Genomic DNA, 15888 nt, shown 5'->3' on the forward strand with positions numbered 1-15888 from the left:
TTTTGATAAAAGCCATTCTCACTGGAGTTAGGTGATATCTCATTGTGGTTTTGATTTGCATTTCCTTGATGATTAGTGACATTGAGCATCTTTTTATATTTTTATTGGTCATTTGTCTATCTTCTTTCGAAAAGCTTCTGTTCATGTCTTTTGCCCACTTTTTAATAGGGTTGTTTGATTTTTTTCTTGCTGATTTGCTTGAGTTCTTTGTACATTCTAGTAGTTATTAGCCCTTTATCAGATGTATAGCATGCAAACATTTTCTCCAATTCTGTAGGTTGTCTATTTGCTCTGATGATTGTTTCCTTGGCTGTGCAGAAGCTTTTTAATTTAATCAAATTCCATTTATTTATTTTTGTTGGTGCTGTGATTGCCATTGGGGTCTTCTTCATAAATTCTTTGCCTAGGCCAATATATAGAAGAGTTTTTCTAACATTTTCTTCTAGAATTCTTATGGTTTCATATCTTAGGTTTAAGTCTGTTATCCACTTTGAATTAATTTTAGTGAATAGTGAGAGACATGGATCCTGTTTCAATCTTCTCCATGTGGCTATCCAATTTTCCCAGCACCATTTATTAAAGAGGGCTTCTTTTCCCCAGTGTGTACTGTTGTCTGCTTTGTCAAATATCAGATGGCAATATGTGGACTGTTTTATATCTGGGTTCTCTGTTTTGTTCTATGGCCTATGTCTCTATTTTTGTGCCAGTACCATGCTGTTTTGGTTACTACAGCCTTGTAGTATAGCTTAAAGTATGGTAAAGTAATGCCTCCAGATTTGTTCCTTTTGCTTAAGATTGCTTTGGCTATTCATGCTCTTTTCTGAATTCCCCACTCAAGAGGCATAGGCTGGCTGAATGGATAAAAAAATACAAGCCAAATATCTGCTGTCTCCAGGAAATACATCTAACCCACAAGGACTCATTCAGACTCAAGGTGAAAGGATCGAAAAAAATATTCCATGCAAATAGAAACCAAAAAAAAGCAGGGGTAGCCATTCTCATATCAGGTAACATAGACTTTAAACGAACCATAGTAAAGAAAAACAAAGAGGGTCATCATATAATGGCAAAGAGAACAATGCAACAAGAAGACATAACAACCCTAAATATTTATGTACCTAACACAGATGCAACCAGATTTCTAAAGCAAACCCTACTAGATCTAAACAAAGCAATAAACAACAGCATCATAATAGCAGGGGACTTTAACACCCCACTGACAGAACTGGACAGATCCTCTGAGCAGAAAATAAACAAAGAAACACTGGACGTAAGTGGGACCCTAGAGCAAATGGGCCTAACAGACATTTACAGAACATTCTACCCAAAAACTACTGAATATACATTCTTCTCATCAGCACATGGAACATTCTCTAAGATTGCAGTTATAGCTGTGGGCTCAAAGCAGCTATTACTAGCAAAATCCAAGTGCATAAATTAGTAGGTTTTGCTCTCTGAACTCTTCCCTTCAGATATTTTATGAAGGCATTTGAAGAAGATCCCAGGATGGGTCACTTAGCAACACCAGCCACAAGCTTGGTATCTTCCCTTTGGATGAGCCCCTACCCCCTCACTACCTAACACAGAAAATGACAGACTTTTCATTTAAAAGAGTCAGCAACCCCAAGACTTAGTTAAGACATTTGCCACTTTGAGTCTGGTGTCATCATGAGGAAGGGATTAGAGATAATCTAAGGCCTTTTCCGGATCCATCATACTAGATGGAATGGTACTAGAATGAGAATAACATATGAGTCACACTTACCCAGATTAGCCCTATTACTCTCATATTATGAGATGTGAAAGTCTAATATCAGTTAAAGAAAAAGTAACTGTAGATATCAATGATTCCCCAAAGTGTCTGGACACCATTTTAAGAAACACAAGTTTCTCATAAGACCTAGAGAGAAAATGCCTAAGGTTTCCCATTTATGACAAGGACTTACCTGCTTGTAGGTACTCTGGCTGCAGAGTTGGAGGCAGACCCTCAGGCAGGGGGTAGCCGTTCTTCCGGGCCACAATGAGATGAAACGCAGCACAGAATTCAGGCAGAGTCAGGGCTCCATCGCAGTCAGCATCACTAAGCTCCCTAAATACAACAAACGTCATGAGTACCTACTGTGAGACTTAGAGGAAAGTTACTAGGCCCAGACATGCAAACACAACTCCCAGGCTCTCTAGTGGTGGCCCTGGAGCATCCCCAAACCCTCCTGGCCAAATCCATTTGAAATTTCAGGGGGCTACTCAAGAGGAAGCAAAATGCTGACTGACAGCATTGGCATCAGTAGCATTCTGTAAATAAAAATTTCAGTTCTTCAGGTTCTTTGATTGGTCTATTTTACAAAACTGAGGACATGGAACAAGAAACTATGGCACAAAAAGAAAAGAGATGCCTGGAATTGCAGTTAATTGACAGTCATTCAGTAAATGCAGGCTGCATGGTGTGGAGAGCCCCAGACTTGATGCTTAAAACAGGCAGAGAAAGGGTGGCCCCAGCCACTTTATAGCTGTCCCAGCTATTATGCAGTCTACTCAGAGCACAGAAAGAAACGCTTCATTTTTCAGCTTTAAAGGAAAACCTTGAACTTTTCAAGTCATGTAAATCTTTGTATCAAACTGTTCTTTGCTTGAGAATTCCCCCCAGGGAAAATACAAGTAAGCTCAATAAATATTGATTGAATTATGTTTTAAGATAAGACTAGCAAATAAGGAAGACTGGAACCAGATAAGACAAAAAAGATAAAAGGGAGAGTCTTAAAAAGGCTTATCTTTGTTTCAGTCATTATTTCCCACTAAAAGGCACAGACCTATTTACTGATCACAAAAGAACTAAGTAACTAAGACTCCAAAAGCTCAACCATCTCTTAGGTGTACAGAGACAAGTATTACAGAGATAAGACTTATACAAAATTATTCTAGAAAGGTGTTACTATTTGAAAAAAAAAACATTTCTAAGGTAAGCTGCATAACTTTCCTTTGGACCATTCACATCCCCCTCTCCAATTTAGAATGCGCCAGCCCTGAAATAGCAGTTCTCCCAAGGTGAGGAGTCAGGGAACTGCTTCAAATGCCGGATGGAAAGAACACCATTTAGCTTTCATGGATACGTCTTGACAAAAGATAGGAAGCCTCATGCTGATAATGTTAAGACTGGGAATTTTGCCAAAACAGATTGTATTCTTTTCAAAATGATAATTTATTTTTTTCCTAGCTTTAAAATCTACTATAAGGTTCGTTGGGCAGGGGGGGATGTTATATCAGAGTATATTGTTGAAGAACCTAAATCTATCTCAGAATCCCAGATACACTGGCATGCACAAGGATTATTGGAATATTTTTTTCCAATAAGATGCACAAAACATGACAAGCAATTTTTAATTCTATCATAATTTTTATAAATCCTTGTGCAAAAAGCTTTATATGAATATTCCAATGTTTTAGTTATATATTTATAGCAGTATGATCTCCTACCCAGTCTTAACTAGCTCATACATAGCCGGGAGTTTACAGCGGCACCAAGCATTTTCATAAATGCAAACAGAGCCATCTGGACCATCCATCCCAGCACAGACCTTCTGGAGCCAGAGCTGTGGCAAGGTGCAGTGGAAGCCGCAGCTGCAAGTCTGAATTAGGCCCTGCTGATAAACACCGGCCAAATTTACAAAGCTCAGGGGCAGACAGAATAGTCAAGTTTAACCTGATTCCAAAATATTCCTGGACCTTCTGTTCACTCAGCCTTATAAAATATTATAAAGAATAGCTTTTCAAGGTCCTCTGGTTACTTGCAGCACGTCGAGTAGAAAAATCTGAAAATAAAATCTACAAGATGGAAAGGCTCGTATGTCCACAAATTGCCTAGACTGAAAAGGGATTGAGATGGGGATGATAATTAGGAAATTACTTTAAAAATAATAGTTAACGCTTATACTGCTTAGTACGTGCCAGGCACTGTTCATTGTGCTTTTCATATAATATCTTCACAGCAATGAGAATCTGAGTTCTATTCACTATAAGTCTGTTTAAAAAAATCACTCAAAAGTTAAGGCTTTTAAAAAATACAAAGGTAGGAGCTAAACGCTGGGTATATATGAATGATGGTATGATATTATGTGGAATTAATTGTACTTACCATATATAAGAGAGTTCTGGAATGGAAAGCTTTGATTTGGTGAAGAAGTTCTTGGCCACAGAACCTGTCAAGAGCCATTGTTTAATAAATCATTAATTGCTTATCTAGAGTAGCTTTTATATTTATATACCAACGAATTGCCATTTTTTTCATTCAGCAATCTCTACTATAGAACCACAAATACATTTATTCCTCAAAGCAACTATGAATCATGGGACTAAAAGCAACAGATGAGAACTTTTAAAGAATATGTAAATTAGAATAGGGCAAAAGAAGCAGTAACACAATATCATGACAGATGCAAATCATATAAATTCATTCCTGCTTCATTTTTACCAAAAATCTGCAAAATTTTACTAAAAACTCAAAAGATGAATTTCAAACAAATTTGACAAATTTTAAATGAAATTTCCAGTAGAAAAGTAATATGCAGCCATGGTAGAAAACCAAGCAAAAAGAAGAAAATGAATACCATTAATCCCACTACACAGTGATAAAGCAGACATCTTGGGAAAGATTTTTGGTGAGATTTAAGATCTCTTATTGGCTCTTTGAGAAGTTTATCCAGGAAGCTTTCTTTATTCATTGTAAATTCATCAATATCAACTGTAATCAAGCAATCATTCCATTTCACATGCTATGTAACTGCAAGTCCTAGCTGTACTTCAAACATTATACCTTACTGAGATTGAATTTTTTATGCTTTCAGCTTTCAACACAGTTTCACAGTTCAAAAACCTCAATTCTAATACAACGAACAGTTCAAATCAAAGCCCCAAGCTCTGTTCTAAATTCATAAAGTCAAAAGACTTTCCATGACAATCACAAATCTTCTAATTGACCTTAAAACAATGGATTATAGTGGACCCTAAAACAGACTTATTTTCCTTTGCCAGATTAATAGGGACCAATGGCAAAATACCCTAAAAATCAATGAGCCTTCTCCCCAAAAGCATCCTGGAAATAATGCTGACATGGGACTCTTGGCCACCAATGCAGCCACCTTGTCAAATATTTGTCAGAAATGTCTTCCAAGCCTATTGGCCAGCTATACCTATATAGGTAACTTACCATGAAGGGAGCTTCTAGGACTGGAAATGGCTCTGGGTGAGTCAGTGAGTGAGTGGTGAGTGAATGTGAAGGCCTAAGACATTACTGTACACTACTGTAGGTTTTATAAACAGTGGACATCTAAGCTACCCAAAATATATTTAAAATTTTTTTTCTTTCTTCAATACTAAATTAACCTTAGCTTAACATAACTTTTTTTACTTTATAAGCTTTTTGATTTTTTTTAACTTCTTGACTCTTTTGTGATAACACAGCTTATAACACAAACACATTGTACAGCTGTACAAAAATATTTTCTTTCTCCTTATTCTATGAGATTTTTTTTCTATTTTTAATTTTTTTTTGCCTTTTAAACTTTTTTGTTAAAAATTAAAACACAAACACATACATTGGCCTAGGCCTACACAGGGTCAGGATCATCAATATCACTGTCTTCCACCTCCACATCTTGTCCCACTGGAAGGTCTTTAGGGGCATTAACAGGCACGGAGCTGTCATCTCCCATGATAACAATCCTTCTTTTGGAATACCTCCTGAAGGACCTGCCTGAGGCTGTTCTACAGTTAACTTGTTTTTATAAGTAGTATACTCTAAAATAACGGTAAAAGCGTAGCATAGTAAAAACATGAACCAGTAACACAGTCATTTGTCATTATCAAGTACTGTACATAACTGTATGTGCTAGACTTTTATATGATCGTCAGCTCAGCAGGTTTGTTTATACCAGCATCACCACAAACATGTGAGTGATATGTTGTGCTACAACATTATGACAGCTACGACATCACCAGGCAATAAGAATTTTTCAGCTCTATCATTATATTATTACAGGACCATCACTACAGATGAGGTTCGTTGCTGACCGACAGAAACATCATTATGCAGTGCATGACTGTAGATAAAATCGTCGGGGCTATGTGATAGGCGCACAGGGGTTTGTTATACTAGCCAATCTAGTTATATCTACATTTGAAATTCTACAAAATAAAAAAGTTAAAAGAAAATAAAAACATTTCTAACAAGTACCTATTCATATTTGGCTAAATATCTGCATACACTGTGAAGAAACTCGCTTGAGCACGTGGCTAACACGTGCAATCTGGGTTTCTGCTTCTTAAATCATGATGTCATCATTCATTTATTGTATCTACACTATTTTGTCTTCAATAAAGCCATTACCACCAATCAGTAAATGATGTTTACCTTTATGTTTCGATTACACATCTTATTTCACAAGAGAAAACTAGTCTTAGTCCACACTTCAATATGTCAGATTACAATTATCAAGGACATACTGCTATTCTTCAAAATTGAAGTATAAAAAGAAAGCTTTATGAATGTTTCTGCCAGGCTCTACTATTTCACTACTTGTTTAGTCTTCAGCCTGGTAAAAAGGAGGCACACAGGAATTAAATCAATTCCTCTCAGGTTGAATTTTACATGAGAACTCAACTGAAATATATATATCTGAAGACAACTCAGAACTGACATGTGAAAAAATGCTGGCCAGTTTTCCTCCATTTTAATTTCTCTAAGAAAAAGAACAGGAAAAAAAAAAAAACATTTGAGCCAAAGAAAATGAGCCTGAGTTTGAACTTTGAAGGCAAATATAAGATAAGGAGACTTATGACACTAACTCCTAGAAGGCCATGCTCCGTCCTTGCTCTAATTCTAATATAATGAGGATGCAATTAAAGGTGTCCCCTTGGTGCTTCATTTGTTCCAAGAAGTATTTCAACTAATAAGGTGCAAGGTTTGGACAGGGTTCCCCTCAAATTCCCATTTAATCCCTTTAAAACAGAACCAATTTCCAAATGTCATTGCCAACTTCTTTTCTGCATGGCTTATACTTGATAAGGAATTCAACCTTAGAGGAAAACAAATTGAAATCACAGAAAGTTGCCATATTCATTTTGTGTGAACTGTTTCTCAAGACGTCGATTGCTCTTCCCGTGAGAACAATGCCTGGGGAGCCCAGGTTCTCACCTGAAATAAAGGAACTCGGGTCTGGCTGCAGGGACCGGAACTGATTGACATAGTACTCGCGCTGTTCTGCTGTTATCCTCCAGGGTTCGTCAGGGTAACTGCTGCTGTTATCCTGCAGTTCTCTCTCCACTGAAAAGGACTTCAAAATAAATTTTTAAAAAAGCAAATGCTCAGAAAGCCTGTCTTTAGTGAGATGAAGTAGAAAAATTAAACACCAATAAAAATGATTATGCATTACACTTAATTTTTCTTCCTCAGGGGGATAAATGTAACTGCCTCATAACTAGACTGTAACTAGAACATAAATTTAAGGGCACATATCATACTTCAGATTTTTTCTGCAGTCCCCAAAGTTGTCAACAGGACTCAGTGTGAAATACTGAACACTTGGTGAGTGACAAAAACAATTTCCAGTGTGATGAAGGAAGGGTTAAAAAAAATTATCATTCTTATTGTCAACTATTTCCCACATTTTGATCTTTTCAGATTAGCTGAGTGGATAATAAAATAATCTGTATTCTTTTAAACTATGGGGAAAAAAAAAACTAGAACAGCTATAACCACATAGTCTTTTGCTCTGTCACATTTACACCATACAAATCTGGGAGTCAAAAGCTCAGGTTCAAATCCCACATCCCCAGGTCCTATTTGAGTGGTAAGTCAGGACCACTGAGCCTCACATTTGTGAACTGCGGATAAGGCTTAGTAATAGAGCTGGGCGGTGAGAACAGCTGTCACGGTAGGTATCACAAACAGGGTAACAAGGGGTGCATCATACCTGTCACTAGAGGGCGTGCAAGTCAAATTTGAGGATTTTAAGAGCTCAGAAAACCATAGTGCAGGGGAAAACAAAGCTATAGTAGGCATTGGGGAAAGAAGGGAAAATGTAGGTGATGGGAGGAGTTGGGCCTTTGTTCCATCCTTCCCATCTACCTTAAGACTCACGTGCTACTTGCCAAGGGCCACCTTCATGGAACCAAGAGGTGACCACAAGAAGGGTAAGGCTTTAGGACAAAAGGAGACTGGGAAAGAAAGGGAGGGGTATTACTGCTAAAGAGCCATCACATTGCCTGCTTCTGAACACATGGTCAAAGAATTAAGCATTGGGAGGGCATTCTACCCGCTATCCCTAGAAAAGACAGCTGGCCATCTCCTTCCCCACCCCAACTGCACCCCCTCCCCCCACACACACACCATTCCCACACATCCATTCTTCCCAGGAACACTGGTCTCCCCTCTAACAATGTTCAGAGAAGAAAGGAGCCTATAAAATTGTGAGCTGTGATACAACCTTGAGATGTCATCTTTGAAGTAAAATATCTATTACTTTGACATCTGAAACCTTGGGCTAAGAAAGAGTACTTTGGGAGGGCTAGGACAATGAGATGAAATACCGCCTGTAGAATGGATATTCCCAGAAGTGCCGAGTGAGAATGCACCCAAAAAAGAGGCTATTCCTTAAGGAAAACATCTAGATGCTTTACTCAGAAGGAAAGTTACATAAAGAAGTTGAAAGCTATATGGTTGTTAATAATTTACAATAAATTTATCACTTTCATAATAGATGAGTTTCTACTAAATATAAATCAAATCACTTTTAAATGTCCACGAAGTCACCATCCACCAGTTAATACCTTAAATTCACACCGTGCTTTGAAATTTACAAAGAACTTCACACACTCCTACCTCATTTGAGCATCTCAAGACTTTTGAGAGGTAAGCAAGTATTACTTATTATCCTTTATCCAGATGAGAAAACCAAGGCTCAGAGCTTAAGGGACTTGCCTGTATCCATTAGTGAACCCCTGCAGGCAGCAAATAATGGCCCTTTTTTAAAATTTCTTGTTCGAAGTCAGGTTCTTGCATATCAGGACTTTTTAAACCGGATTGCATCTGAGTTTTTTTCAGAAACCCCTTATCATTATAGTACCAAATAAACAATACAAACAAAGAAAGCATGGAAGATCAAAAGTCCATATGAGCACCCACCAGACCACACAACTTTACAAAATGCTCCCACCAAATTCCGAAGCCACGCCCTAGCAGCACTTCTGAACAAACCCAGATGTCTGACCAGATTTCCAAGTAGAACACAGGGTAAAAGGACATCAGATTGAACTGGACTGGATTACCGGCCACATCATATATGGAGAACTCTGTGTTCCAAGTCAGCACTAACAGAAAAAGCTGGAGCAATGGAACCTAAAAGCTGGGCATGGGCAGGAGATACAAGAATAGACACTTCAGAGTGAACAATGAGGTGGCGGAGATGGCTCATGAAGCAGGTGGGATGCAGGTCAAAAGCTCTGTCCCACCACTTCCCAGCAAATGAAGGCACAGAAGTCTCCATGCTGGGTATTGGGCCTGCTTCATTCCCTGGTTCTGACACAGAAGCTGCTACTCCCCTGGAATACATCCCTTCCTTCCCTCCTGGTGACATGGCTGTCATATCCAGGTGGTTGATGTCAGCCCATGTTTGCCATGTTTGCCATGTTTGCCACGTTTGCTCTTTCTCTAAGCCCATGACCATCTACTCCCTATTTTCTCGGTCACATCACCTCACTCCTAAGTGCCGTTAGTGGCTTCTTAGCAGGTCTCAAGTCCTATTCTGGTAACAGGAATGGACAGGAGAGGGCGACTGATTCATCTGCTTAAAAGCCTACAGAGATGACCCGTTGCCTAATAAAAAATTCCACCTCGTCCACCTGGCCTTCAGGACCCTGGTAGCCAAGTCTCCTCTCAGCAGGCTTGCCAATTGCCCACATACTCACTCCTCTTGGGTCAGATTTGTGTCTTCTTCCCAGAACTCTCTTCCTCTGATCCTAGCCTGTACAAATCCTACCCATTCCTCAAGTCCTGCTGGGCCAGTGAGCCCTCCAATGTACCTGCCATGCCCACAACCATGACAGAGGGCACTGCCCATCTCCCCCGCTCTGCTACAAGGGCGGGCCTGGCAGCCATGTGTGGGCCACATGGCCCACCTCACGAAGGGTCTCACCTGACAGAGTTGGAGTAAGGGCGAGCAGGCACACGCTATGCTGGCCTTTGGGATGCTTTGGCATGGAAAGCTCTTCTCTTACATGAACAACTTAGGCCAGATGTTCATTCCTGGGGATGCGGATAAGAAATATAAAGATCGACAAGGGAGAAAGCAGACCCTGAACAGATGCGCCACAGGGCCATGATGTACAGTAAGGGTCAGGGGGCGCTGACAGTTATGAGGGAGCCAGAGCCAAGGATCAGCAGAATCTGTGAGGTAGGGGGAGAAGCGACATAAAGAGTAGGGGGAAGGAAGGCTGCTGGCAGCTGAATGGTAAGTGGACAGCGAAGTAAACTCCAGACAGCTAGGGCAAGACCTGCTAACAGCAGAACAAGCACAAACAGCCAAGGACTCCCACCCCTATGGACCACAAGGCCACTCCTTGGCTTTCATTTCTTGGATTCCCATGAGAACCCTACCCCATCCTCCTTTTCAAGAAAAAATTAAGCTGGAGAAGAGAGTTCCTATTCCCTAAAACCTAAAAGGCTTTAAGACAAAGGGAGAGGCCATATGAACGTTGTCTAACCCATACATAGGGCAGTCCTTCCACTGGCTTGCACTAAGTGTGCTAACCTAGCCCCATCTCCTTCCCCTTGCTTCTCATCATATGTTTTGATTTAATAAACCAAGTGAACTGAGCATCTTTAAAAACATGAACCTTTACGATATTCATGATAAGTACCACACATTCGAACATTTCGAGTGTTTTTAAATCTCTTCACCCAGGCTTCAACCTGGAGGGCTAGAAGCCACATCAGATACTCCTTTGTCCCACCTACCGCCCCTAGCAGGTACATCACAGGTACTAAAAGGGCAACCTGAGTTCCATTTGACAGGCTCGAAAATCTATGAGTCCATTTTCATATTTTTAAGTCTGAGATCTAGCAAAAGAAGTCCCTTTCTGTCTTCCTAGAGTTCACCTATGGTCTGATATCTATGGGAGTTCTCAAGTTCCACGTCCATTAAGTGAGTATTTCAAGGACAGATAAGAGCACATGGAAGGAGTAGATGATATTCCACACACCATTAAGCTGAAATATTCCAAAAGAAAACGTATCCACTACAAGAAGCAAAATGATTTGAACTTCACTGCACAAACAGTGACCTGTTCATTCACTCATTCAGCAGATACTTATTGAACGCCAACAATATCCCAGATACTGGTCACTAGGGATACAGTGATGGGCAAACAGATTATTTTTCCCAGGAAGCCTGGAGTCCAGTAGGGGAGAAAGACAAACAGGTAATCTCAAAACAGTAAGGCAAGTGCTTTGACAAGACAGGGCACCCTAGAGCTTTGCTACTTGACATGTGGTCCCCACACCACCAACGTCAGCATCACCTAGGGACTAGGGACTCGGACTAGGGACTCGTTAGAAATACAGACACTCAGGCCTCACTTCACACCTAGTGAATCGGAAAGTCTGAGGGAGGGGGAAGCAATCTGTGATTCAACAAGCCCTCAGGATGATTCAAAGGACACCCAAGTCCGAGAAGCCAAGCTGTAGGACATGCAGAGCACGGCAGGTAAAAGGAACAGCATTTGCAAAGACACCAAACCGTAACAGAAAATGGACATCCCCTGAAAGGAGTTCCCTCGGGCTACATATAGATAGACAGGCAACCAGTGCAGTGGAGATGTTGGTGGGGGTGCCTCGAGATGGTTCAGACAGAAAGCAGGGCCCAGGTCACGAAGGCTCAGGTACACCAAGTTAAGGGGTTTAGACTGTATCTAGAAGACAATGGGGAGGCACAGGTAAGTATTAAATAGGACAGTCAAATAATTAGATTTGAATTACAGAAAGATCACTTTAGTGAACAGAATGGACAGGAAAGATGAAAGGCAGGAAAACCACTTAAGGCCGTATCAGCGACCCCAGCTAGAGGCAAAGGTAGCCCAGAGGTAGGGAGGGCTGTGAGAGGAAAAGGAAAGAGGAAAAAAAGCCATGTGGCCACCACCGGAGGAAGGCTCTTTCCAGCAGTGGGATAGCAGTTCAGCACCTCTTTGTCAGCAGCTAGGGGCCACCTCACTGCAGGATCCGGACACACAGACCCATCTCCTCCAAACCAACCCCAAAATCAACCACAATACTCGACACAACTTTTTGGACAAAGATCTGCAAAGTCAGCCACCTAAGAGAGAATAGCTAATCTGGAACGCTGAAGGCACAAAGGCACTGACAAATGCGAGGGAGTGAGCTGTGGGCCTTAGCCTTCCACAAAGAAGCCAGAACCAGGAAAAGCCCCACTTGTGCATGCACCCTAAGAGGCCTCCCCCCAGGTCAGTTCCAGCTCCAGTGGTTTTGTTGGCTAGGCAGAGATATTTGCTACTTGGTGTCAATTTTGAGTTCTGCCAGTATTTTTTTAAAAAAATAAAAAATAAAAGGGGGGACAGAGAGAAAGAGAGAGAAATCTTCCACATCTGTCTGCTTAAGCTACATACATATGGTTCATTATACAGTTTCTCTAGACACAGGAGAATTAGATTTGCTTATATTTAAAACATTCAATCACTTGGTTTTGTTTCAAGTGAAATGCAAATATTTGGCACTGCAAGTTATTATCTCCGGGGAAAACAGGCTGTTTTTAATGAAAGAGACTTCGAAAGACTCATTAAAAAGTACTACTATTAATAAATTCCCAAAAGATGACATTTACCCCCGAACTATCTTAAAAATCAAGCAAAGCTGAATAATATGAATTGCAAGGAGGCATTGTCAGGGAGAACTTTAAAAGGGTGTGTATATTGTTTCAACCATAGATCATTTCTGTTCAGAATATAATCCCACCCTAGAGGCATCCTATAAATGCTGCCTTACAGTTCAGCCATTTCACCTATAAGGGTGTAATGATCTTAGAACAGTGTCCTTTTGATGCCTCAGTAAACAAACCATCTGGAGTAGCAAAAACTCATACCAAGCCCACACCTCCTCTGCCAAAAATATTTTGGAAATAAGACTTCCACAGGGCAATCGCTGATCAAAACATGATCTTATAAGCAAAGATGTGAGAAGACTGAGTTACTCTAAAGAAAAGAATGGCTAACGGGCTGGTAGCACTACACTATAGCCCATGTGAGTATTAATCTGCTAAAGAAAGATCATGGGAATTGGTCAGTCAGGGGCTGAGAAAAAAGGAAGACATATAGGCCACCGATGGCAGTGCCGATATGTGGGATTATGGTGGATGTCCTCTGATAGTTCACTTACCATGCGGCTGCCCAACCAGAAATGACATTTTCCAGCCTCCCTTGCAGTAAGATGCAGCCATGTGACCGAGTTGTAGCCACTGCAATGTGAGTACCAGTGACCTATACCACTTCCTGGTAGAACTAGTACCCTGTGGCACTCCTCTACTCTCTTCTCTCCACTGAATAGAGGAAGGAGCTCTGGTGCCTAAATGACCATGGGGAGGAAAGCGCCTGCCAAACTGGTGTATGAGTGAGAAATACACCTATTACGGTAAGTCATTAAAATGTGGGGTATATTTGTTACAGCAGCTATTCCCCAACTAATCTATCCTTCAAGCAAGGCCCAAAGGAAAAGAAGATCTGCCCCAGCCCAATGGCATAGCCAGTCCTGCATTGGAGAGGGAAGCCTGGGATTACCTTAGTTTTGTAATTTGACCACCTAATGACATTTGACCATTTTGAGTCCAAACTTTTTAACTGGATTGTCCATGTAGACTATCTACAGGAACAGAATGTTCATTCATTTTTACAGCAGTCTTTCTATGTTTGGTTAATATAGGTTCATCTTTCATGGGTTTGAAGAAGATTCCCAGGAAAGATGTACAGAGTTAAAAAGAAAAGAAGAGCCAGGCACAGTAGACATGCCTATAGTCCCAGCTTAATCACTTAAGGACAGGAGTCGAGTCCAACCTGGGCAACATAGCGAGACCCCATCTCTTAAAAAAAGAAAAAAAGAAACGAGGGCTAGGGTAAACTTGTCAGGGAACTGTTAAATGAGGAATAAAGAAAAGGAGCTAGAAAAGGTGACAGAGATCAGCAATTTTGTTTTAACATTAAACCATTTTATATTAAGCTCAATAAATCTTGTTTATGCTCTGTCACTCACTCTACTCCCACTATAATATTAATATAAGGCCCATGAGGGCAGGAAATTTTGTCTATCCCGATCACTGCTGTATCCCAAGTGTCTGGAAAAGTGTCTAGCACATTGGAAACACCCAATGAGTATTTGTTGAATTAGTGAACAAATAAAAAAATGATTGGACAAATTCTCAATCTAAGTCTGGAGACAGAAGGGTTAACCTGAGCTCTCCTATATTGACAAAAGCTAAACTTTATATGCATTTATCAAATAATGTTACTCAACATTGTAAAGGCTGGGCCATCTCCCTTACCTATGAAGTTAGAGAACTTTTTTAAAAATGCTTTTTTTTTTTTTTTACTTTTTATTTGAAATAATTATAGATTCACAGGAAGTTGCGATAAATAATTTCTGGTTTTGTCTGTAAAAAAGTTAGTTAAAATTAAATCCTAACAGAGCAATTTAACCTTATCTATTTCTTCAGGGAAATAAACCCACAAAGATGCCTTTAACCACATATTACCAAACTCACTTAGGGATCTAATTTCAACAGCTTAAAAGGGTGACTGCCAAACTGTAGGAATCTCTTTGAGCCTAATGGGCAACTCACAGTTGCTGCTGATTAAGATAAGCTAAATTTTTAAAACTATCACCATAGACATAGAAGAATGTTAAGTAACATGTACTTACTACTTTGCTAAGTGCCAGGCACTGCAAGTACCTAACACATACAATCCATTTTCATCTTCACAATAACCTTGTGAGGTAGGTCCCATTATTTCCAATTTGCAGAACAGCAAATTGAACATTAGGTAAGGGAAGTAATTTACCAAGACCACACACCTAGTAAATAGTAAAGCCAGAAATGAACTGAGTAGAGAGTATATACTCTTGATCATCAAGCTCTGTAGTTATCTCTATCTATTCATCCATCCTATAAAAATGTAGCATCTCCTTTTCAGAAAGAATCTCACCGCAATGCATATAAATCGTTGCAGCAATTTTGCAGATTAAGAATCTGAGCTTGAGCTATAACCATGCTATATTTACACCCTCCTCCCTGTCACCTAGTTTAGTTTTAGATTTTGGCTGGTGAACTATTAAATCATATGGACAGAGCACTATCTTACTACTCACTTAATTTTTACACGTAAGCACCTGACATGTTTTCACATGATAAAAGAATCCTAGAGACAGCCATACAATACAGGTATTCAATCGTGTTACTGTTACTGTTATTTTAGTATGTGGCACTAACACTATTTTGATTAACATAAGAAATGCTTATTAGTAACCATTGTCTCCAATTCTTCCATCAGGAGCCAAGATCTGCTCCAGAGGGCATTTTTCCTTCATGATTATCAGGATTTTGCTTTTTGCTTAGGGGACAAGGCCAGAGGAAATTGAGAAATCAGCAGTAAGAGGAGACTTTGACTAGGCTGCAGACTTCCATTAACAGTGCAATGACGTTCCCAATGACGTTCCCACCTCCGTCCCTGCTGGTCAGGTCAAGGCTGCCTGTCTCTACTCCGCTACATCCTCCCCTTCACACTCAAGGCAGCCTGAGTTCAGATGAGAAACAAACGCAACCAGAACTCAGCCTGAATTCA

The 15888-nt window shown here is 40.1% G+C and overlaps 1 protein-coding gene across 2 annotated transcripts in view; it reads right to left on the reverse strand.

Moving 5' to 3' along the window:
- Positions 1-15888, reverse strand: part of REPS2 (RALBP1 associated Eps domain containing 2) — a 186269-nt gene that overhangs the window by 85328 nt on the left and 85053 nt on the right. For both annotated transcript variants that reach the window (XM_069462874.1, XM_069462873.1), the window contains exons 6-8: positions 7187-7325; positions 4130-4193; positions 1947-2089 (exon numbers count right to left, since the gene is read on the reverse strand). In XM_069462874.1, the coding sequence (XP_069318975.1) occupies positions 1947-2089; positions 4130-4193; positions 7187-7325 (346 nt within the window). The remainder of the gene's footprint in view (positions 1-1946; positions 2090-4129; positions 4194-7186; positions 7326-15888) is intronic.

Source organism: Eulemur rufifrons, chromosome 30 (genome assembly GCF_041146395.1).
Source record: "Eulemur rufifrons isolate Redbay chromosome 30, OSU_ERuf_1, whole genome shotgun sequence".
In the NCBI taxonomy this organism is placed as follows: Eukaryota; Metazoa; Chordata; class Mammalia; order Primates; family Lemuridae; genus Eulemur; species Eulemur rufifrons.